We start from the raw sequence: 23,746 nt of genomic DNA, 5'->3' as shown, positions 1-23,746 counted from the left end.
CTGTCCCCTATACTTCACATCATCGTCTGTAGTTAGCGGGTACAAGCTAATTTTACAGTACTTAGCCCAGGTGGTTCTGCTCTAAGGATTCCATATAGACTACAGAAATCCATCCAGGGCTCAGCACAGCCATGCATTCCATAAGCCCACACTACATATGTGTGGCACTGAAAAGGAATCACAGAATCACAGAGTGGTTTGGGTTGGAAGGGACGCAAAACCCCTGCCATGGGCAGGGACACCTTCCACTATACCAGGCTGCTCCAAGCCCCATCCAATCTGAGCTTAAACACACAAGCTTCTAAATTTGATTCCAATGTCAGAGATGGGTCATTGGAAGATCCCAGAACAATCAGAGGCTTCCCTCCTGAAGGCCAGTTTTGACTCCCATGGTGCTGACCACTTTCCCTTTTTCCGGAGGAAGGCAAGTGACTCTCAGGCACAGTTGAGTGATGTCAGCTTTGAAGAAACCACAAAACCTGTTATAATAACAGCTATTTAAGTTGTCAGTAGTGTTCCTTTTCAAATAGTATTGAAGCACACTTGCTAAAAGAGCTGGCTCTGAAGAGAGTGAAGGACCTCATAGGATCCCAGACTGGTTTGGGTTGGAAAGGACGTTAAAGCTCATCCAGCTCCAATCCCCTGCCATAGGCAGGACCGCCTTCCACTCCCACAAAATTGTCACAAGCCTTTAATCATTCCTGGTAGCTCAAGAACTTCTTTTACAATTTGATTCTTCATCAGACAATTCAAAGACAAGCTTAAGGTAAGTGCTGGACAACTCCTAATAAGACAAGGACTAAGTGCCACCAACTGTCCCACACACAATTACATGGAAACATACCTTTAAAAACATGAAATAAACCTTTTAAACTTCACCTGCATATAGGTGAACATCAGATTTCTAACTTTGCTTGATCACTTAATCTCTAGGAACTTTGGGATGTTTTCCAGGGATATTTTATTTTCTGTTTTGAAGACTGAAGGAAAAGAATACTGTTATCCACATTTCATTTGGAGAGAAGCTTCTTTTAACCTACAGCCCATGTATGAAGATGAAGCTGAAGTTTAAATCAGAACCTGGAAAAAAACCCCATAAACTCTGGGATTTGAGCTGAAAATTCAGCCATGATCTGGTTCAAACACTGTAGTAACTGCACACAGATAAAATAAAGCTATCTTCCCTCCTGAATGGAAACTTCAGTACAGTGTTTTACAAGCTCACTGTTCTGAGCCAATAGCTTTCATTTCCTTTGATGTAAAGAAGAGCTCTTTCTCCGAAATTCTCCAGGGCTTCAATGATTCACACTTTGGGTTTTTCCCTCTGAATTGGAGCTTTAAGAAGTCAGGAAATTGGTTGCTTTTCCCATCAAAAAGCAGCCCCAAAGTCAGGTGGTTGAGGTAAGCAGGAAGTGGAACCGTTCTGCAAGGTAGGCACACAGAAACCCTAAAGGCCACTGTGCAAATTTCCAATGAATAATATGGCTCTGATCATCTTGTTTCAGTATTAAGTGTCAGCAGTGTCAGCTATTCAACACCCACAACCCAGGAAGCCTTATACACCTCACCAAGACTTGCTGCCTGCTGCCAGAGGCACAGACAGATACTCAAATCTTTCATTCCTCAAATAGTTTAGGGGTTTTCTTGCCCTCCAAATGTTGCTGCTTCTCTGCCATCGTCAGGAAGACAATGGCAGAGAGGGGAACTGAATTGGGAAAGTAAAATTAAGTGTGCTCAAGAACACTGGGACAAGCTAAAGAATAAACTCCTGCCTTTCCTAATTGTTTAATTATATCACAGAGGCACTTCATTCCATTTTCCAAGTTTATTTTACCTTTACAAAAGGTCACAATCAGAAACCTTGCTGAAAACATTAGAAAAACCCCAGGAAGAGTCAATACAGAGCCAACACTAAATATGGCCAACATAGGAGCAGTAAGAAGTGTCTTTCCTAGCCAGGGTTTAGACTTCAGAGTATATTAAATCCCACAGCGAAACGCTTGCAAGGCAGAGACAGTCTCACGCTTTAAGGAAGTTATCCTATTAATCCAATCCAATGCTTCACCTTTCCTTGGCTGAATCTCCACTTCACCTCAATTAAGAAAATGCACATTTCCTGAAGCAACAGAGGAAAACTCACTTCTTTTAAGCGAATTTCACAGAGATACCTATGGGAAAAATTATCAGTAACACCAGAAAGAACATTAAGAGGATCAAAGAAGGCAAAATACATTGAAAGGACTAATTATGTCTTACACTATCTCTGCTCTCGTTCTACATGAAGGCAAAGTGAAGGTATAGAGATGCCAGATGCAGAAAACACAATCACAGAGAAGCTGGAAGAGTAAAACTAGAACTACAGAGGAATACATTCTAGTGAACAAGGATAACCCTTTGCACTGCATTTTCCCTTACAGTTATTTCACCCAGTTGCAAGACTCGCTGATGCACAGAAGAAAAAAAGCAAAGACAGGATAACTCCTCTTGACATAATCACTGAAGAAATGTTCAGCAATAAAACCATATCCATGAATCATACAACTAACCTTCCAGCTCCATTCGAACTTGCCAAGACCTCCTCTAAAGAAGGCTTCAAGAAAGACCACGTGGAAAGAGCACTGAGACAGACTAAGAGGTCTAGAAACGATAGTAGGTGGTTTCGTTCTGTAAAGTAGGATGAGAGCCTAGAGAAGCTGAGAAGAGATGATTATAAATGCTTAAAAAGATGCTGAAGAGTCAATTCTTCATAATGGCTAATATACACTTTAATAGAACTTTTGTCCTTCTCTGACTTGAAATCAGTTACGTGACTGGATTGCCTAGAGAGGTCATGGAGTCACCTCAGTGAATGTCCACCAGGTAGATCATTATCCAGCCTTCACTAAGCCTGGCTTGAAGCACAGAAGCTAGTGATTAGCTTACTGAGGTAATAACCCGTCCCACTTCTTAGGATTCTCTCTTTAAGTGCTTTTGCACCACACAGCTATGGAGACAACAACTCCTGCTCCACAGCTGCTGTAATTTCGAAGAGCTCTACTGAAAACAGATGTCATTCAGACTTGGAATAATCCCCTTGGAGTAGTTAGTAAGCTGATTAACAGAAATGTCACTATTCTGTTAGGATTTAATTTCGAAGCCGTGTACTATTTCTGTTATCTGTAAGGCAATATGAGGAAGCTGATGCAATGGCTGTACTGTGAGATATTTATACCATTCCATGTGAATGGTGACTCAAAACTCATTTGTGCCCGGAGCTGATTTGGTCATAAGAGTTGACTCCAAGCAGCTTTCACCAGAAGGCCAAACCAAGAAGGCATCCAGAGCTTTGAATCTATTATTGCAGCCACAAAACACATGTGGCTGCAATAACAGTGAGTTTTAACTAGCTGAGTTTTAACTAGTTGAAGCCACAGGCTAGATTCTTATTTGAAATCAGTACCAATTCACTGCAAGCAAGCCCAGCTGAAAGCCTGCCCCTTTAAATTCAGGCAACACAATCCATTACAGCCATGTTAGTGCTCTGTGAAGCTGGAGGAGAACTAATTGGATATTTAAAAAACTTCCAATTTTCTGTAAGGGGAACATATTCCATCTTCCAGTGATTGAGTCACTGGAGCTATGCTGGCATACACTAGCAGATGTTCTGGTTCTTTTTCTTTTGGGATACTCTTTGTGTATCAGGAACAAATGTTGCTCTATTCTGTTTCCCACTGTCTTTTCCTAGTGTATAAACTAGGTGAGAAGAGAGCATTAAACCAAATGTCTTTCTGTAGACAGTGTGATCCTCATTTGAGCCTCCCTTTTGTAATTCAGTATTCCAGGTACCAAGGGTTGCTGAGTTAGAGAAGAGAAGGAGGATAAATATCACTCCTTTCTCCCCTGGTTTCCTTGAAGAGAATGAGGGGATCACAGAACTTGCATAGAAAAACCCCTGCAAGCACAAATGATGTGGCTATAACAGTCTCACTCTGCACTGAGCCTGCTTCTGTTAGCATTGAAAAGGACTGAATGGATTATAATAATGGCTCTTTCCTCCATAACAAAGAGGGCAATTTGGCACAAATAAAAAGCACTGCCTGTGTAGAGAAGAATAGTTGATATGCTTGCTAGGAACATCACCCTATTCCCTTAGTATGAACATGAACATCAGGACACATCCTGGAAATACAGATAGCCTGTGAAAGCTGCAGGTACCATTGTACTTCCCATGGGACTGAAGGTGGGACACCGGCCTTCTACATGTGTATCAATCTGTGGGAGCACCACAGAGACATGTGCAGGAGATGCAAAAGGGAGTAACAACAAGGGCGCCTGGCCCCAGAGGAAGTTGAACAGAACATCAACAAAAAATCCAGCAACCCAGGAGATTTGCACTACTGGAATGCTGTTGAACTGAATGTCAGCCTGAGCAGGTTTCTTTTGCTTCTAAACACTAGGTTTGTTGAGAGGAAACACAGCAAAACTCTCCCAAGCCCATTCCTTATTGCTATGTATATAATGATGCTTTATGCACCCAGACCCTCCCTTCTCTTTGGAAAAGCTGAGCTCAGCTTCCCCTTCTCACAGCACATTGCAATTCATCTGTTTCACTGTAGACTCTGAGGGTGGAAGTAGCAGTGCTTTTCTTCTGGTGTTTTGTCTCCATGTTCTTCTTCTGGAAGCTGGCAGCTGTAAGTCTCTTCTCTGTGGTGTGACAGTTGTGGAGCCATTGGCTGCTTAGGGAAGATATGTTCCAGATCTGCAGTGAGAATAAGCAAAAGCACTTGCACATTCAAGAGGTCTTCATACATGACAGTTAGCTGCCCATTACCTTTATCAGTACAGTCCCTCTCTGAGGAAAGGACAAAGAAAAGATACAGGCCCAAAAATCAGAGTAAATATGTATTTACTCTATTTATTCAACTCAGTTTACTCCATTCCGGCACACTGATCACCACTGAAAAGCCACACACAAACCCACAATAGTGCACTTACCATCAGCTGCATGGTATTTTTCTTTCTTCAGTGACCATATACAGAAATGCAAGATGAAGGTCAGCAAGATGAGAACAAACAGAGCCACTGCAGTCAGGATGGCCAGGATGGTGGTAGAGAGAGAGTCAATTGTAATAGGACCTGCAAGTAAATGTATTTAACAAAAATTAAGAAGATTAATCTTTGCCCAGGTCAACAATTCTATCTATATTAATCCTTCAAGAAACACAACTGCTCTGGACAGTATCTATGCAGCAAGTCACCAACTGAAGCAGTGTAGAGGAAAGTTAAAAGCTCAAAGAAATCAAATCATTGTGAGAAAGTACCTTGTTCCAGCTCCTTAGGAAGCAGACCACATACTGCATTATGTGTACTGTTGCCTTGCTTGACTGTTAGAAACCCAGAGCTTTCACAACTAAAAGAAGAGAAAAAAAAGTCACATTTAGAATGTCCCTGCCTTGCCCTTCATTCCTCTCCAGCCTTTCTCTTGGCTCCCCCTTTCTTCCTTCCCTCTACTCTTTCTTTTTTGGCTTTTTATAGCAGTGCAGGTAAAGTTATGGCTGTTCCCCAACAAAATAACACTCCATTACAATTGCTTATATACATACTTTTTTAGTCCCTTCTTTCAAGTGATGCATGATGTTTTTGCATCACTTTGAGCTGGGCTTGGAAGCAAGCTGAATACACAGGAATTTGCCTTAAACTCTGCTTTGAGAGCAACAATTTATAGAGCCAAAGAAGAAAGACATACCATATATTGCTGAATTTAAAAACCTCAGTCACATCAGTAATCTCTTCTTAGATTACATTTTGTTTTCTAATTTAAGTATTAGAGAGTTTTATCATGCATATCTCTAAAGAGGAAAAGCACCACTAAATACATACTCAGTCCAGTTACGGCACCAGCCATTCTTCACATTAGAATAGGTTCCCATCTCACATGGTTTACATCTGAATGTGAAGTCTACATTGCCTATATGAAAAGAGAACAGGAATTATTAGTGGTCAGTGCCTTTATCAAAGATGGGGATGCAAGAGATTAGAGCACAACAATGCACTTCCTCTGTACTCTTTCTGCATTATGAATCAGCCCCCTGGAGAAAAACATAAGCAGTTCTTGTCATCTTTAAGTTTAGGAAATGTGTGAGCAGATCCCTTGCAGAACTGGTACAGAACAGTCTGATCTGACAACAGAGGGTGTAAAGATAAGAAGCAACACAGAGTAGAAGTCTTCTACTGACAGTTCTAGAAGGTTGGAAGCAATACTGAAGGTCTGAGCATGCAAGTCTCAAATTTAAGAAGGAAAGAGTTATAAAACAGGAAAGCAAGGGGTTTAGTCACAGAGAACACAGTATAAATGCCATTTCTCTGCATCACAAGCCCTTCCAAAAGCTGGTTGTAGTAAGTGAAGGAAGCTGCTGCTCAGCAGCCACTTATATTAAACTCTATATTTCAGAGTCTTTAGTGTTTCTTTAGTTACCAAGCTTCACCAGCTCCTCGCCCGCTGCACACTCAGGCAGTTTCTGGCAGTAGAGACATGCACTGTCAACACAGCTGTATCCCTGACGACATCTGCAGTCATGGTCCTGGGTATTTTGACATGTGCTGTTGTCTCCTGTGAAGAAGAAAGAAATTAAGATTTGTCTTTGTCATAGAGACCAGAAATTAACTCCAGCATTAGTCTTACTGGCTTGACACAGGTGAAGAGCTCCTTAGTGTACTGTGGTGGAAAAAGCAGGTACCAGAAAGGTGTGACTCTCATGCACAGTGGATAAAGTTTAGAGTACTCAAATTCAGCATCACTCAGATTCTTACACCTGGGTTATCTGACTTACCAGTGTAACCCTTCTCTCTCATCTGGAATACCAGCATAGGTCATGGTAGGCAGAAGTAAGGCAGCAGGTTTGCTTTACTACAGTGTTTAGATACTGTGAGATGAGGAGGGCACATTTACACATTAATTATCCATGCAGTCAGCTCTCAGAACACTGCCAGAGCTCTTCTCAGTTAGGCACAGCCATCTTAGAGGAGGGATGCCCAAAAGATCCTTGGTCAGTGAAGCTAGAGCTCCTTTTCCACGTCTTTCCTAACAACAGCAGCTGCTTCCTACAGTCTGTTGGCAGAAGTGGTCCTAAATCCAAGCTATAAAGCCAGCACCCTTCCTACCCTCTGTCCTTCTATTTCTAGAGGAGTTCTGTTATGACTTTTGCTTGCACTCAAAATATCATCTCTAATTCTGAGAGGTTCCTGGGTTCCTGAAAGCAAAGATTGATTGTATATACAGATCCCATCAGTAAACAGCATCAAGCATTCCTTCGGGCAGTTGGAGAACAGCTAAGGAAAAGTGCTGCTCAGACAGGAAGCTGTATAACCTTAAAGAAAAAAAAAAAACAGATGTAAATGCCAGCTAGTTCATTAGTGTGCTCAAAAACCCACACTGAGGAGCACAGAGCAACCAAAGACAGTTTCCTGAGGTGGGTGATGGAATGTACAGGGCCACCAGGGAACTGCCCACATCTTCCTATGCCAACTGGCCTCCTTTTACTGTCCTTTAAAACCTGATGAAGTTTGGCAACATGAAAACAGCTTGGGGCTGCTTCTCTCTGTGTATTGCCAGTGGGTGAGCCTGGTGTTGATCTCACCAAGCAATGACTTACTTCCCTCATGTTGGGTGACATTATCTGGGAAGGGAAGTACTCATGGGTCTCCATACTGAGGACCCTGTAGCTCTTCACCTATTTGTTGCTCATGGCCACAAATCCCGTGTGTCCACTCACTGCTTCCACAGAGAACTCAATGTCTTTGTTGGTTAAGGCAGATATATTGAAGCTACTAATAGGGGGGGATGCTGACTCCTACTTCATCATCAGTGAAAGATGTAACTTCTGAGCTGCTCCTGTTTGCTGACCTGCAGGACAACAGCATTACCCCACCAGCTAGAAAGGCTTCCAGCAACTTTGAGTTGGGACAAATGGAAAAGGAAAGAGCATTCCTTGCTGTAGGTCATGCAGCCCTAATCTGACTTAAAATTACAGGCAAGGGAGAACCCATGACCACCATCCACCACCATTCTAAGATCAGGCAGAGATACAAGTCAGAACAAGCTGTTGAAACTAATGATCACCTGAGACTTTGGCTGTGCATTTACTTCTGGGACACGCACAGGTCAGCAGAATAGAAGGATTGAAGTGGGATGCTTCCTACTCTTTAGGACCACAAGCTGCAAAGGGCGGCCTTACAGAGAGCAGCACTCCCTGTGTTCTTTCTGAAGTCTAAATTGCCCAAACATTGAAACCATGTTTGAATGGCTCAGATTCAGAGTTAGGTGAACTTCTTTCCTTGTGGGCAAAACCAGCCCACAGAAACTTAACTTCCAATTTCCCACTACAGAATAGCAAGTATAGGCACGTTTTAAATCTGAAACCTGAGTCCACTCTGAAGTTTATAGCTAAGGCACATTATGAATTTAGGGGGCAGAGGGAAGTCCTTGCCATTTTGTTTTGCATATACAGTTACTCAAGACACATCCACATCCACATTCCCCACATGCAATTACCTTGTTGACACAATACGGATGAGCAGAAAGAGGACAGGCACATCACTCCCTTACCTGTGTTCAAGATGCATTTGGGGCAGCATTTCTTTTCGCCTTTACTGATGACTCGCAGTTCACCATCACTGCACGTTGTTGCCAGAATTTGCTGTGTCCGCTGCCAGAGGCACATCAGCACCAGCAAGCAAGCTCGAACCTTGAGATGATCACTTGTCTGCTCAGCCATATCTTGAGCTATACAACCCAAAAGCACACAAGGATGAGCTCGTATCAGGACTTCCCTGCAAAAGCACTCTTCCCCCTGACACTGTGGGTAGACACTGTGCTTTTTGAGGCTGCACTCTTCCTGTTTCTTCAGGGGCGGGGAAAGATTTTGCTTGATGTCATCAAAGTCTTAAAAAAGCAGGGCTAAGCAACCATGCACCAAAGTCTCCATGAGGGGAGCAGCAGGTTAAGAGCAAGATGTAGCATCACATAATCCCATTTTCAAAGGATTTTGCAAGTTGATATACAACTGAAAATTAAAGCAAATTAAATCAATGTGTGAATGTCAGCACTCTCAGACCATTTCATTCTGACTTACAGTTCATAGAATGGTTTGGACTGGAAAGGACCTTGAAGGTCATCAGGCAGGGACACCTCCCACTAGAACAGGTTGCTCCAAGCCCTGTCCAGCCTGGCCTTGAACACTGCCAGGGATGGGGCAGCCACAGCTTCCAAATCAAATCTAATTCCTAATCCAGTTCCTGACCTCATGAATTTTGAAACATTCAGGGATTTAACTATGTAACTGTATCTATATATAAGTCTTTAAACTGAAAGAGCGGAGATTCAGATTAGATATTAGGAATAAATTCTTCCCTGTGAGAGTGGTGAGGCCCTGGCACAGATTGCCCAGAGAAACTGTGGCTGCCCCATCCCTCCTGATGCCTGAATTTCCTCATCTTTTCAAGTACAGCATTAGCAACAGATGAGTCCACGTCTATCAGAACGGACAAGGACAGTGTAGTCATTCCAGATAGAGGAATCTGCCATTCCTCCAAAGCTCAGAGATGTACATTAATAACTAGCACTGCCCAAATACCCAATATGAACATTGACCAGATTTCTGTTCAGTATCATGAACACAGCAACAGAGAAGGGAGCTCTAAAGGGCCGAAGGAGACAACTGGCAAGTGGCACACAAGGGAACTCTATGCAGGCACTTAGTGCATGTCATACCTGATACCTGATGTTTATCACAGTAGGAACTAACAATTTATTTCCTTCTGCCTTTTTTGAATCTTGTTTTTCTTCTGTCTCTGCATGTTTTCATTCTTGTTCAAGCATTACAGTCACACACAGATACTGCCAGATGATGGAACATTTACAGTCAGATCACAGATAATAGTTGTACATGCCAAGTCTAAATCTCTAAAGTCAGCAGTGACCTTTCAGAAACAACCTGACTATCTGGCTTTAAAATCTTTGGGGTTTTTCTAGAGCTAATCTTACCTGCCTCTGACGCAAGGTAGTGACATTTCATGCCAATCCTCTTCTTGTTCAGTCCTATGTGTGTGATGTATATCACTGCTGGCAGGTTCCATGCTGCTGCCTGTGTTCAACATTAGAATCCCAAGGGTTAAAAGGCCACTGAAAGCAATGTGGTCTTCAGGGTTGTTTGAATACATGTATCTTGAAGTGCCTTCTCCTTCGTATGGACAGGAAGACAGCAGAAAGAGAAGGCAAAGAAAAGAACATGGAGCTGAGGTGTTCAGAAATGGCTCAGGGTTCAGAGTCACCACTTATTACTAAAAAGGAGCACCCAAACTGTGTCTTTGAAGAAAGACTCTGCAAGGGGTTGTACTGGCATTTGAACCAAGGGTCGCTTCCATGCCAAGCTCTAGTTCTTCAGTTTTGGGTGAGAAGGTCTTAAGCTTTTATAACTGTCTCCAATAAATGAGCCTCAGAGTTCTGAGCATGCAGCCTCACCGTATCAAGAGACCTGGAGAAGATGGGTTTCTTCTCCTTCCTTCAGCAAAGGAAGAGAAGCACAGAGCCACCCCAAACACAGAAGAAAGGACTATCTTCCAGCCATACCTGCCCTTATCCATACAAAGCTCAGAACAAATCAAGGCTGAAACATAACACACTGCGATGGAACAGAATAAAAGATGTTACAGATCTCCTAAACCCCTTCTTCCTTCCTCTGGCCTCCACACAGAAGCACTTCTAGTGTTAGGAATGAGATCTGAAGGAAGAACCAGTGGATTCTTCCATCCAGTGGAGTGCACCAATGTGGCAGCTTGCACCTCTGCCTTCAGAGTACAAACTCCTACAAATATCCGCAGAACAGGCTTCGTATTCTACTTTTGCCCACCTTAACAACATCCAGTTGTGAGCTGAACATCATGCACATCACCTCATTTCGGTTCCCTTTTTGCTTGGAGCAACTGAAGCCATCAGTTTCTCTGTCCCAATTACCAACCTTCTGAAAAGAACAAAATAAGGTCAAAAAGAGCATAATCACTTCCCAAAACAGATCATTAGTTCACTCAAGTCCAGTGGCTTTACTGACACTCCTCAGACTCAATGTCATTCATGAGAGAGCTTTGTTGCCAGGGAGAGGATTTGGTTTCCTGACACTCAGATTTTGCTGATTACCCATAATGGGTGACCAAAGGAGCCATGCAGTTCTACTAGCAAGAGGTTCACATGAATTCTGTGTAATTTCTGAATGACTAATGAAATTTGGTAAACTGATGTATAAACTGCCTTGTAAGCTCCAGCTTGCAAATCATTTTCACCCTGCTTACAGAAGACTCCATTGATAGCTACAAGATTCATGTTCTGTTGTACAAAACTTGTCTATGTTCTTGAGAAACAACTGTCACTCAATCTTTACTTAAAAGATTACTCAATCTTTACCATGACACCTAGAAGAGTTACACACCATGATCTGCCACAGCAGGGGTGCAGTTTGGTACTACAACAGGCACATGGCAAGGCTGGTACATGAGGGCACCAGCTGTCTTGAAGGATACCATATAAGTAGTGTCAGCTCACATAGGACTATCAAAAGATTGGGGTAAAAAAACCCCTTAAGGACAAATGATTTATCTGCAGCCTGAAACTAAAAGACAAAGTTGTTGTGTTCCTTCCAGCTCTGCTGACATTTAGGCCAGACTTGAGGTTTTGCAGTGAGTAGGACTGCCTACCCTGTGGGTCCATAGAGTATTTGCAGTCCCTCGACCTGCCCTCTTGGCACACAGGGAGAATTACTGCCCTGCAAACCTGACACAGGTATGTCTGGGGCCGCAACAGTCAAAACAACATGGCAAAGACATAGGTCATTCATGCAGTGCCACACGTGGGCTCCCAAGGCAAGTCATTCTCACTGTGAAACTGAGGGCTTTGCAAGGAGGCCTGGATCCTTCTCCAAGCAGTGCTAAGGATGCTGCACCATGCACTTGGCAGCTCTGCCTTGGTCTGTTGAATGAGGCTCAGTCACCTATTAGCTGTTTGCAGACCTTGGCTGCCAAAATGGTGACTCCTCGCAGACAACCCCAGTGGCACAGGGGCCAGGCAGCAGCATAACTGACGTTTCAGAGATGGGAACCAAACAAGACAAAGGCAAAACCACCAACTCCCTGACGCTACCAACCTGTGTATTTCCTTGCCAGCTTCACACCAGGCATGATGCCTGTCAGTGGCTGTGACCTTTCTAAGTCTCTCATGGCAAATCTGAGTCACTTTGATGCGCTTCTAAGCCATAGGAGAATGTCAAGAGAAAATGCAGGAGATGAAAGACCTGGGCTAGTCACAGTAGAGGAAATTTGTCATGTATTTGCAGAGGAAAACCAAAAAAACCAAAAAAGACCAAGGAGGAAATGAACATAAAAAGCACAAACTTACAGACCTGTGGTTTGTCTTTTTAACTGTAATAACTACTGAAACATGAAATAACTACCATACATACAGCCTGAAAGGAGTGTTCAAGAACTCCAGACCTGGCTCATTTATGTATTTTTCCCCACTATGGCTCTCAAATACCATCTGCATCAAATACCATCTTAATCCTTCTCCAAAACTGAATGCAGCAAAGCAATAAGTAAACCAAACCCCCATGTTGAACAAATAGCCTTTTTAAAACTCCAGCCAGCCATATATGATAGCCTCACAGGCAAGAGAAAAAATAGTGTAGATAGAAATCCTGAAGACTATAGCGGTTGGGGTTTTAGTTTGGTTTTCCTCCAATTTCATTGTGGCCATCTGACCTAACCTCTGTCTCTATGTAATTCTAAGGAGATAGTGTAAAGGGCTGGCCCTGTGGCCTCTAAACTCATAGCTAGTGCAGTTGAAAAGAAGTTATTCAGGAAATAGAGTTATTTCTCTATTACGCCAAAATCAGGTGCTATCCTCACCCAGAAATACAAAAGGAATTATCAGTCAGTTTTACAGATGGTTCTTAAAACCATCAGTGGCCCAAATTTGTCAACAACATCCATGTAGACAGTTTGACTTGTGCTTAAGTGACCTCCTGAATCAGGCTCTGCGGCAACCAAGATGCATTTAATTCACATACCACCAAGTATTCACATTGCCAGCACAGGTCACAGTAAAACCAGAGTTACCATTGGTTTGCAGAATAAAAGAACTGACACCTCAAGCTTACTGCACTACACTGCAAAACATAGCCAGTACAGCCCTATCTTTATCAGCTTAGATGAAGCTGCACAACTTTGACTGTGTCTCTCTCAAGTGCCTGAAAAAGGGGAAATCTGAATGGTTCAAAAATAGGAACTTACTTCATGACACGGGCACATACCTTTGAGAGGGGAAAGTTTCATTTCTGGCAAGTAGGAAGACAAGTGTGGGCAGAAAGCAGCACCCTGCTGTTCAAGATTCTCTGCCTATTTTTAACTACTTCCTGCCATTTTAGGGAGAATTGGAACAAACTCCAAGCAAGTTTTGCACAGAATAACAAGTCTGAGCATAACAATTAAATCAACACTGTTATTCCTTTATTTAGGGTGAAATATCTACATTAGTTTAAACCTGCAATCTACCAGCACCCACATACTCAAAAATAATTAAATCGTAAATGCCTCCAAATCCTATCAAGTGTTATTATGATTTAACTCTTCTGACAGGATTATACATCCTGGCACAGGGACTGGATGCAGTTCTACAGCAGCACAGCCTCACTCCCAGTAGCACAAAAGCCAGTAATTCCAGCCTGGAGTGACTTGCTGTCACAGGATCAAGCCACGCTGCACTGTCTGCCCATTTCCCAAAGGCTGATGAGCAAATGCAATGTGTCTCAGCTAACCTCCCTCTGCTGCACTCTTCCAGGGCCGGTAACGGTTCCCTCTTCAGCCAGAGGGAACCCGTGCCCTGGTTTGCAGGAAATCTCCCCATTTCCTGATGAGGCGGGTAGGGAGGCACAAGAACACAGTGCACTCAGACATCTTCCTGTGCAGCTGAGCCAGAGGGTAGGAAACAAGTCAGACGCTTGGAATGAGCTGATAAGCCCACACCACAGAGGAGCTCTGCTACCAACAGCTCATCTGTTCCTGTGGGCTGCATTTTCATCATATAACCCACAGCCTCAGGTGGCTCAGTAGTTATCTGCACCTTGCTCACTTACGAGCATAACATGAGCTTTATGATCTCTGAAGTGCAGCCTGCAAACCTGATAAGCATCATTTCTGAGAATGTGCTGGGTGTTCCCTGGAATGCATCTCTCCAATTTATCCACTGCACATTGCCATCCAACTCACCGCAAGACGACAGCATTAAGGATACAACACACTTTCAAAGATCTCTGCATTCACAACAGGGGCTCTGTGTTACGAAGGGGCTGAGCATTATCGTCTTGAACATCCCAGCAACATTCAGCTCTGCCACCTGGCCAGATTACAGAGAAAACCACTACATACAGCATCCTAAAGGCAGTGTGGAACTCAAACCCCGCTAAGCCACTGAACTGACTTGCACACACCAGAATTATACACAGTGTAGTAACTTTTTGCTCATTTGTACTCTCCAATCATACACAAACATGCACTTCTAGGTGGTACTACAGTTTATTTCAAGAAGTCACTATCACACTTTGTATACAATACAAATGTTTATATACATTGTATATGCACTTCAAAATAGGAAATCATTGCTAAATATACCATATGTATAACATATAACACATATGTTTAACAACATGTTTGCAGACACCGGTTGTATTCTTCAATGCATTTTCTGCTGCATATTTTGGCATATGCTTTGGTCCTATGTATATAAAATACCTGTATTCAATGAGTACTCCGCCTTTCCTCCTATTTCGAACGAGTTTCCGCTATTAATGTTCTCATCAAAAATTACCATTCCCTTTGCCTTCTGGCGATCCACATATTCTACTTTATACACACATGAAGATCTCCATGGAGATTTCCAAACACCTAGAGATCTGGAGCTACTTGGTGATCATGAATAATTCCATTTGTTGGGATGACAGTGAGAATGCTGCTCAATATGTTAACATGACATTTTCTCAATGGGTGTTTGAAGAAATGCAGGGAAGAAGTGGCATTGAGCAACCATCTCTCAATAGTCACTCAACAGCTAGCACCAGGATTGTAGTGCTACTCCACTTGACCAAGAAGAAATAACCTGAAGAAATGGAAGCAAAAAGGAAGCTGGCTAGGTTCATCAGGGGAGATTCTCCACCTAACGTAAGGAAAGTTCATTTGAGAACCAAACTGAAACACTGCAGATACCTGTACTGAGAAAAGAGAGACAGGTTCTGCTTAAGCATCTCAGAGCTGTAAGACAAGACATAAAGTCATAAGGCAGGTCTTTGGCTTTCCCTGTTTTCTGTCTGCTCAAGGATCAGCTCTTACAGCTTCCTCAATACTTTATTCAATTCAAAGATAATTCCTTATCCTTATATACAGAACTGGCTAGAAACGCACAGAGGACTATAGCCAGTCAGTCCTGGCAATAGGGATGCTGTGCACAGGATCTACCCAAGAGAAAGAATCACATCATTCCACCAAGAACAGCTACTCCCATGGCTCCTAACACCAAAGGGGCAGTCAACGAGCTCCAGAGGAACTAAAGTACAACTAAACAGCTACACCCCCTCCACATCCAGCCACAGAACACTCACACATCATGTGTTACTACAATCCATCGGCTCAGAAACACAGGAAACAGTAACGGAACGTGGAGTCAGTTTTTGATGAGACTAGAATTGAAGTCAATTTGTTCTTCCTGGATAGGAAGTCGAAAGCTGTTTTCTTCTGAAAGACAGGTAATAAAACATAAAATACAATAAATAAACGTACAGAGCAGAAAGGGCAGGAAAAGAGAAGCCAGGGACTTTCCTAGTTTCATGGATGATAAGGCACCTACAGATGACATTTGGGTCAGTGCTTGTCTTTCCAGTCAGGGCTAGGAAACATCAAGTGTCCGGAACAGTGAAAATACACTTTACCATTACTCTCTGAATGGAACATGAGGCAGCTGTGGGATGACTCAAGAGCTAAACTGCTGCTTGGTTCTGAATATAGAGGTCAACTCATCTCAATCAAACCTTTTTTCTGTTTGCAGGAGATACTTTAAGACAGTTCGCTTTTATGTTGGCAAAAGATTTCACAATACACTCTTCTACAGTCTGTTTATTCTGGATCCTCTCTGTACTGAATAGAATTTCCTGCACAAAATCATTACACCATTTTTGCAGGGACTAAGGGCTAGCTTAGAAAGCTGGGAAGAGTTAAAAACAGAGAGAGAATCCTTCTGCATGACATCGAGCAAGGGAATCCGTGCTCTATAAAAATACAAATTTGAAGCACTTTAACATTCAGTGCGTAAGGACTACATAGAGGATCAACTACTGTTGAATGTCACTGTGCTACTTGGCCAGGTAGACTTCATTATGACTGAAGCAATCAGCTAAGTTCAAACAGAGGGCCCTGATTATTCTCCTTCCTATACATTTTTCCACATAAAAAACCCCTCACCTTTATGGTTGTTTCTATGAGGCCTCCTCTTGGTCTCCTTTTTGGCTGCTTGGATAATCAACAGCAGGATGGACATTCCACTCACCATGAGCAATATCATACAAATAAGGATAAGTGATACAGACCCTGTAAGAAAAACAGAAGAACAACACACTAAGAAAGATTCATGGCTCTAACTGGAGTTTCCATGGCTTACCAGATTCAAAAGGAACCTAGATGCCCAGAAGTACCCCTGAAGCACACAGCCTACACAAAATCCCAGCTGCCAAGCTGACTGGAAAGTAACATGAAAACCTGTGCGTGTCTCACTGAAGACTGTATAAAATACAGATATAGCTTCTAAGAGTGTGGTTTTATTTCCATTAAATTCCTGGCAAGCTCTAGTAATAAACAGAGAGACTACACTTGGTCATTCCCTCTCCTTACCCCAGTTAGTCTCCATGGGGCTGTTTGTATCTGAACAAATGGAAGGAATCAGGCTGGGTCTGGATGGTGAGAACACTGCAGTTGATGTATTATTCTTGTGCTGTGTGGTGGAAAGGTTCAAAGCAGGTGTTGTACTCTGAGAGGTAGTTGCCTGTGTGACCTGGCTGCTGCAAACAGCATCATCTGTTGTTGTCCCTGGTCGAAGAGTCTTTTTCCCAAGAAGGCTGCAGCTAAAGATGTAAAATAAATCAGTGTAATTTTCAAACAGTTGCAGTAATGATTTTAATGCAGGTTTTCTCCACACACCATGACTTGGGCATCAACTGCTATAGAAGTAAACTGAAAGTAAGCATAAAATAAAATAACAAAAAAAGAAAAAAACAACAAAAAAACCTCTGAACACGCTGGATCAGTGATACATACTTGGTCCAAGGTTGACACTTCTCATAACCCCCTATGGAATAAGACCCCTCAGGACATGGTAAGCATTCTAGAAAAAAAAGAGGCAGAATTTGAAGTCAGTTAGCAACATAGATTGTATGACAGCTACACAGTAACTATACTAACAGCTTATACTAGTAGTCTAGCTTACAGACCAGACCCAAGAAAACCCACATAGCCTCTAAAATCCATAGCCACTGAGTCAGAAGTATCATAACACGCTCAGTGGTTCATTTTAGTCTGCAATGGGCAAGGTTTCCTTTTCTCTCTACTGACTGATTATGGATATTAACAAGGAGAGCATTAAGATTTCTGACAGCTCAGGAATCACAGAGCAACAGTCTGCACAACCACCCTGCGGTAACACTCGTGTGGAGATACCAATGAGACAAATGACAACAGCTTTTACATTAGAAAAAACAACCTTCTTATCTTAAGTGGGAGCAAGAGTTTGGAGTCTGACACACCACTAACTTACCATGCCTCAGTTTGTTTCTGGCATCTGGCATATAACCTGCCACACACTTGCAAATTCTGTCAGAGGTCTTCTCACACTTCTTCACTTCCACACTCCCCTTTCCTAGCAACAATGGATTAAAGGGCCAAGTGAGAAACAAGAAGTTAAGGAATTAAATAACAGAATTATTCAGTGTCTATCTGTTGTGTGCAGAAACAACTGCAGAGAATAGTTTATTAACAATTCTGAAGACACCAGTTTTCAGGCAGTACAAGCCTGCTTCTCTCAGAAGGCTCAACCATCAGCTATTGAAACAATAACCCAGTTCCGGACTCGGCTATCTCAAGTGACAGGCTTTATGGCATCATAAGCCTTTGAGGAGCATGCAAAGAAAAGAAAGCATAGGAAGACCTGATTGCTTCCCCAAAACCCAAAATCAAGTGCCCACTATAAGCTGACTTACTAGTGTTGCAGACTGTACAAACACGGCAGAACTCGAGATTGTGCTCACGACTGAAGTATTCGTCTTTACAGGGGACACAGACTGTGTCTGTTGTTGAAGTGCAGCGCTGGCTCATTTCTTCACCTAAAACAAGAACAAGGAAGCACTGATTACTAGCTAAAGGAAACCCTCTTCGTTTTCACGCATTAGAATGGAAGAGTGCCCAGAAAGTAACAGTTCCACTTACAACTCTGGCTGAAAACATCCAACAGATTTAGATAGGCTGGAATCCCCCAAAGTTCTGACCCATTGCATCACTGCTAATTAAGCAGCTAAAAGGGGCTAGAAGGGCCTGATGACAGGGTTTTAGCATAGAAATATGTCTGATCTCCAATGTAATACAATGGCTTTACGACAGACCCTACCTTCCCTTGCAAGATAAATCATGCAATTCAACCCAAAGTAATCCCAAACAGGTACAGAAGATGGCAATGGACTGCTCAGGTTTGCAGTTAAAATTCATTAGCGAAGCAGCCAAGAATAAATGGTTGGAGAATCTCCTGCTGACATTCTGAAAGCCCATTAGGCACAAAAGAATGTGGTTATATTTTAATCTGTATTGGCACCTAACAATATCAAAGATGTTACTAGCTCCATTTCATGAACAGCAAGACACAATGCAAAGCATTTGTTACCATTCCAGACAGTATGTGTGTATCATAAGAGACATATAGAAATGAGCTCTGAGAGCTTGCACCAACGAATTCCAACCTGAATGATACTCAGTACTCACACAGAGGTTCAGATTAATGTGCTAGGATGACAAGGTCTGCGTGCCCAAACTGAAAAGCAAGTTACCAGTGGACTTTGGAAAAGGTGTCAAGTATGCTCCTTCTATCTCACTAGCTTCTCTCCATGCAGGAATGACAGACAGCTTTAATTACTTGGGGTTTTACAGTTGAGTTTAAATACATCCTTATTCTCACAGACCTTTCCTTTCATTTTGGTTCTCCACTTCCCCATTCTGCAGGTAACAATGAGCATCAAGTCTCTTGCTCCCTCTAATTTTCTCCGTGTTTTAGTGAGTACTATCAGTGGCAAAACGCAGGAGGTTTTTAGTGACTACAATATATGTAATACACTTCTATATCTTTATTCTCTACACGATCTATAAAGACAAGTTTCCCCAACAGCAGCAGATTTGCCAACAGACACGATCTACGCTCCCTCCTAGGGTACATGTACCCTTCTTTTAATACAGTCACCACTGACAGTACTACAAGTAATCCCTTCTGTTAAGGGGACTGTCCCCCAAAAGCAGTATTACCTGCTAACTGTTGTCACTCTTCATCACCAAGTAATTTCTATAATGAAATTCCAACTATTACAGTATTTGAGGTTTGATATTTTGCATTTGTGCTTAATATTGCACTGCCTTCAGAGATACTCAGATTGTGGGGAAATACCATGCAAACCCCAAAATTCAGCCTCATTCAGTTTCTACAAGAAAGGAAGCTCACATTTCCTGTCAAGTTATGTTTTCATAATCTCTGCTATGAATCAAGCGTATTTTTTCCCTTGAAAACCCACCAAGTCTTATGTAGCATAAACTCTGCTTCAAAAACATCTGCAGCAACAGAATTAACTACCTAAAGTTCTCCATTAAACAAGATTTCTGAGCTTCTCTATGCAATAGGTAGAAGACAGTAACAGAAATGCTTTTGATAGCATTTACATAAAACATGAACATCTTTTCTCAGCTAATAATCCCACAATAAAACACACCAGACTGACACATTAAGGAAGCAGTCACACAAAAGAAGTTAAAGAACATGCAGCTCTTCCAAAGGGGGTTCCTAAATTTTGTATGTTACGGAAATAATCTTTGTCAGTCTAGACTGATTGAAAGTCTCCTCATCAAACGCTTTTTCTCCATGCTATGCTTCCTATATCTGAATGATATTTCCGTCAAGCTGTATTTTATTAACTGATAGCTATTATATTAAGCAAGTATAAGCAACATCCAGTGAAAATCACTTACCAGGGGCACACTCCTTGCAGCATTTGTCACGAAAAGGATACTGATGTTCTTTGCATTTCAATCCCAAGCAGTGGCTAACAGTGACTGCCAGCAGCAAGAACCAAACAGTAGAAAAACGGGAGTAAAATCTTACAGCTCCCATAATACTGTTGTCCCAGCTAAATTCTGATAGCTGCAAACTCTTGGAGAAGAGATTCTAACCCACTAGTGATCAGAACAAGTTCATATGTCAGTTGCTCGGAAATTCCCAGCTTGTTCCACGCCCCCATCCTTTTTCCCACTCCCACCCCTCCCCTTAACTATTTTTGGCAGTTCACGACTAAAATATGCATAGGCAAAAAAGACAATACAGTGAATAGCATCTGGAAAGAGTTTCTATTTGTAGCTTTAAAACACAGAGCCTTCAGCCAGGTACATACCCCTCTATGTAGAACAGAATTAAACACAGGCCTTGAATGCCAGGAGAGCTGAAGAGATGATCCATGTGACTGTAAAGAGGAGTATTAAAGCAATACAGAGGTAATGCCTGAAAACCTTCACGGATGAAAGCCATAGGTAAAATGAAACAGAGCCCACATGGGCTTCCTCCTTAAAAGGCAAAGCACAGATTTGCTCCCCTCGCTCTCACACTTAACAGTAGACCCGTAACTTTCACTGCTGCATAAAAAACCAGCTTTGTTAATACCCTGTTGTTTCTCTTCTCGGGAAGAGTGTGGAATCACAAACTGTCAGTCATCTTGATACTGCCCTCAGGAGCTAGCAAAAGCTACAAAGAAGCATTTACAGTCTCCTTTTCAACTCAGTATCAGACACCCTGCATTGCCACTACAGAAAAGGAAGCTCCAACCCCAAAACAGAGACTTTTGGAATCGGAGACACTATTTCCTCCCATGGAATTAAAGGCTCCAGCAGAGGCGTGCTGTATGACAGCAAAGGGTGCCATATTCACTTACCAGCTGCTTCTGATGTCTATTTTGTTCCACAGAAGCATGTTAACTCTGGAATACAAACCGCAGGCAGACTCTCCATCCAGCTGTGCAAGCCAGCAACAGGCTAGCAAAGGAGCACTCTGGCAATGCAGTCCTGCCCTCACCTACCACAAGCACATGGAGAAAGTAGTGATCACACTTGGAACTAGGGGTTTTAATCTTTCCAGGCTCACTATTAGAATTTTACTCATTTGATCTTATTGATCTCAGATCTGAATTTTAGGTCTTCTAGTTCTAAGAGACCTGAGCAACTTCTATGAAAAGGCCCATGTTAACAAGACATCCTGCAGTGATCAAAGATGGTTTATTTACAGCAGTTAAACACAGACAGACCCACTCTTCCCACTGCAGGATTACACTCAATGCCATTTAAGTGGGTTTATACCTCATTACTCAAATCATTCCTTCAGAAATATTCAACCAGATTTCCTCCCCCAACAATTTTTCAGACTTTACCTGGTGAATAATTACTGACTTACTGAATTAGAACCTGAAAATGCAAACTGCTATGATGTTCATAAACAAGGTAAGGTTAAAAACTTGTGCACATTTAAACTGAAAGCTCCAAAAACACTAGAGCAGTCATGATGAAGCATTGATATTTTTGTTACGGATACTTAAATACAAATTAAATGCTCATTTAATAAATCCATCTTCAGAATTCAACCTTTATGTATGGCATCATTAAGTGTTACGAGGCTTGATTTTGCCAGATCCCCTTATGTGGCAGTATTATTCAAGTAAATAAGACAGGGAGAGAACACAGTGATTATCGCACAGCATTTCACATCTAGCACACTCCTTGGTTGGATTTTCACCAAAGCAAACTAACCCCTCCCAAATGCTGCCTGGCATTCCCACGGGGATCACGTGTACCACAGGCTGCTCTCAAAAGACAGCCCTGATGCACCTAGTTGGGTTGTAGAAAAGAGCGTCATAGTAGTGACTTGAGCCATGGTATGGGTCAGAAATAAGACCCTTTTCTGCTTTTATTTAATGTAAGTGTATAATTTTTTACTATAGATACTTATTCTAGCTATTCTATACAAGCTTAAAGATGAAATTAAATCCATGAGATCATAGCCCTCACATACCAAGTCCCATTAAGAGTAGGCAGATTATCTTTCTTCATGTACACAGGCAAAGAGCATGAAACTCAAAAGCACTCCTTAATAAAAGGCTTTAAAGAGAAAGCCACTGGATTCCTTAGGGATTATAGGCAAGTAAGTATGTTCCAACAGGAAAGGACCCACCACAATCTGAGAAAGACTGAGTGCATATAAAATACTTGAAGGTTCTTTAAAAACAAGTCTATAGACAACCTGGAATAGTCTGAATTTCTAAGACAGCAATAAATTTCATGTACCTCCAAATCTCACCATGCAGTCCACTTTATCCTTACAGCTGTTAATTAAGATGTGATCCTGATTTCTGGCAGAGAAAAATAAAACACGTTAAGGTGCAGAACTCCATGCATACACTAAGAATGGGGGGGGGGGTTGGCAGCTATTCCTCAAGTTTCACATTTATCAGCTGCAACAACACTACATACTTCAGTATTTTTGCAGTTGCTAGCTAAATACTGTAGTACCTTGTATTTTCCAAGGGGTTCCAGGCTCATATTATCAGAAGATTGAGACTGTGTATGAATCTTTGCCTCTACTGACAGTTAAAGTTCCTCCTATTTCAGCTGCAAACTGGAACTTGATTTCTGAGCAGCGTGACAAGACAGAACTTGTCCATTCAAATTATATCTAACTAATTGAATTGTACAAACAACTATAACACAAGGACGCAGCCCAGACATTTATACAATTATCAACCAATATTGCTAAAACCTTTGTCTTGACTAGATTGTGAACAAAACACTCACAAAATTATGTTCACAAGTTTCATTTTGTTTAGTTTGAAGTGCAGGTCACTGTGTATTTTAACTAAGGCTTTATAAATAACAGCAAAGCAAAAGCTAGACCTTTTGCCAGTCAATCTAAACCAGCCCTCCCTATGATTTGTATTAAGCATCACATTTTTAGACATGGTTTGTCTATATGAAAATCTCACTAACCTGCAATCAAGTGCATGTGGAGCGCTGGTAACAGAAGTGGACGGGAGCAGAGGCTGACTTACATGGCAGATGCTCTGAGCTCATTTTAACATGAGGTTATCAGCTGAAGTTATCCCATTTATCCAATCTTACAGTTCTTTCAAAAGTCTTATTTTGTACTCTGGAGAATTCCAGTTTTTCCTACTCACTGACAAACCTAAACCCAGCAACATTTCCAAAGCACAGAGAAAAGTATTTAATGAGAAAAAGATAGAAGTATATAAAAAGACTCTGATACAAGCCATTTCACAAAAATAACAAAAAAAATCCAATTAAAAAAAAGAGAGAGGGAATAGTGAAACAGAAACAGACAGCA

General features: G+C 41.9%; 2 protein-coding genes across 6 annotated transcripts; both read right to left on the bottom strand.

The window, feature by feature from the left end:
- Positions 1 to 1,810: 1,810 nt before the first annotated feature.
- On the bottom strand, positions 1,811 to 8,914 carry TNFRSF18 (TNF receptor superfamily member 18). Its single transcript, XM_065696735.1, is given in 7 exon segments — positions 1,811 to 4,738; positions 4,975 to 5,115; positions 5,301 to 5,389; positions 5,860 to 5,947; positions 6,455 to 6,589; positions 8,585 to 8,893; positions 8,896 to 8,914. Coding segments are annotated over 7 exon segments (933 nt in total). The 3' UTR covers positions 1,811 to 4,586.
- TNFRSF4 (TNF receptor superfamily member 4) lies at positions 8,801 to 23,646 on the bottom strand. Of its 5 annotated transcripts, none has more exons than XR_010616371.1 (10): positions 20,338 to 20,569; positions 18,318 to 18,440; positions 17,876 to 17,977; positions 17,380 to 17,446; positions 16,957 to 17,186; positions 16,531 to 16,656; positions 15,675 to 15,807; positions 10,887 to 10,997; positions 10,022 to 10,217; positions 8,801 to 9,041 (listed from the first exon to the last, which is right to left on the bottom strand). XR_010616371.1 is itself a non-coding variant. In XM_065696737.1 (7 exons), exons 1-7 carry the CDS (start codon positions 22,706 to 22,708, stop codon positions 15,737 to 15,739), a joined length of 735 nt encoding a protein of 244 aa, XP_065552809.1. In that variant the 5' UTR covers positions 22,709 to 23,646; the 3' UTR covers positions 14,488 to 15,736. The 5 variants fall into 5 exon arrangements, 2 of the variants coding, with proteins under 2 accessions (XP_065552809.1, XP_065552808.1); XR_010616370.1 differs by lacking the exon at positions 8,801 to 9,041 and adding an exon at positions 9,811 to 9,874; XR_010616373.1 differs by lacking the exons at positions 8,801 to 9,041; positions 10,022 to 10,217; positions 10,887 to 10,997 and adding an exon at positions 14,488 to 15,175.
- Positions 23,647 to 23,746: the final 100 nt, after the last annotated feature.

Source organism: Lathamus discolor, chromosome 16 (assembly GCF_037157495.1).
Source record: "Lathamus discolor isolate bLatDis1 chromosome 16, bLatDis1.hap1, whole genome shotgun sequence".
Taxonomy (NCBI): Eukaryota; Metazoa; Chordata; class Aves; order Psittaciformes; family Psittacidae; genus Lathamus; species Lathamus discolor.
The sequence above is the reverse complement of the archived record's forward strand: the minus strand, read 5'-3'. Positions and strand labels throughout refer to the sequence as shown.

Coding starts and splice junctions, on each gene's coding strand:
- TNFRSF4 (XM_065696736.1), bottom strand. CDS start 20,479: ATGGGAGCTGTAAGATTTTACTCCCGTTTTTCTACTGTTTGGTTCTTG. Junction 18,441..20,337: donor CTGCAAGGAGTGTGCCCCTG/GTAAGTGATTTT, acceptor TTCTTGTTTTAG/GTGAAGAAATGAGCCAGCGC. Junction 17,978..18,317: donor TTGTACAGTCTGCAACACTA/GTAAGTCAGCTT, acceptor CATTGTTGCTAG/GAAAGGGGAGTGTGGAAGTG.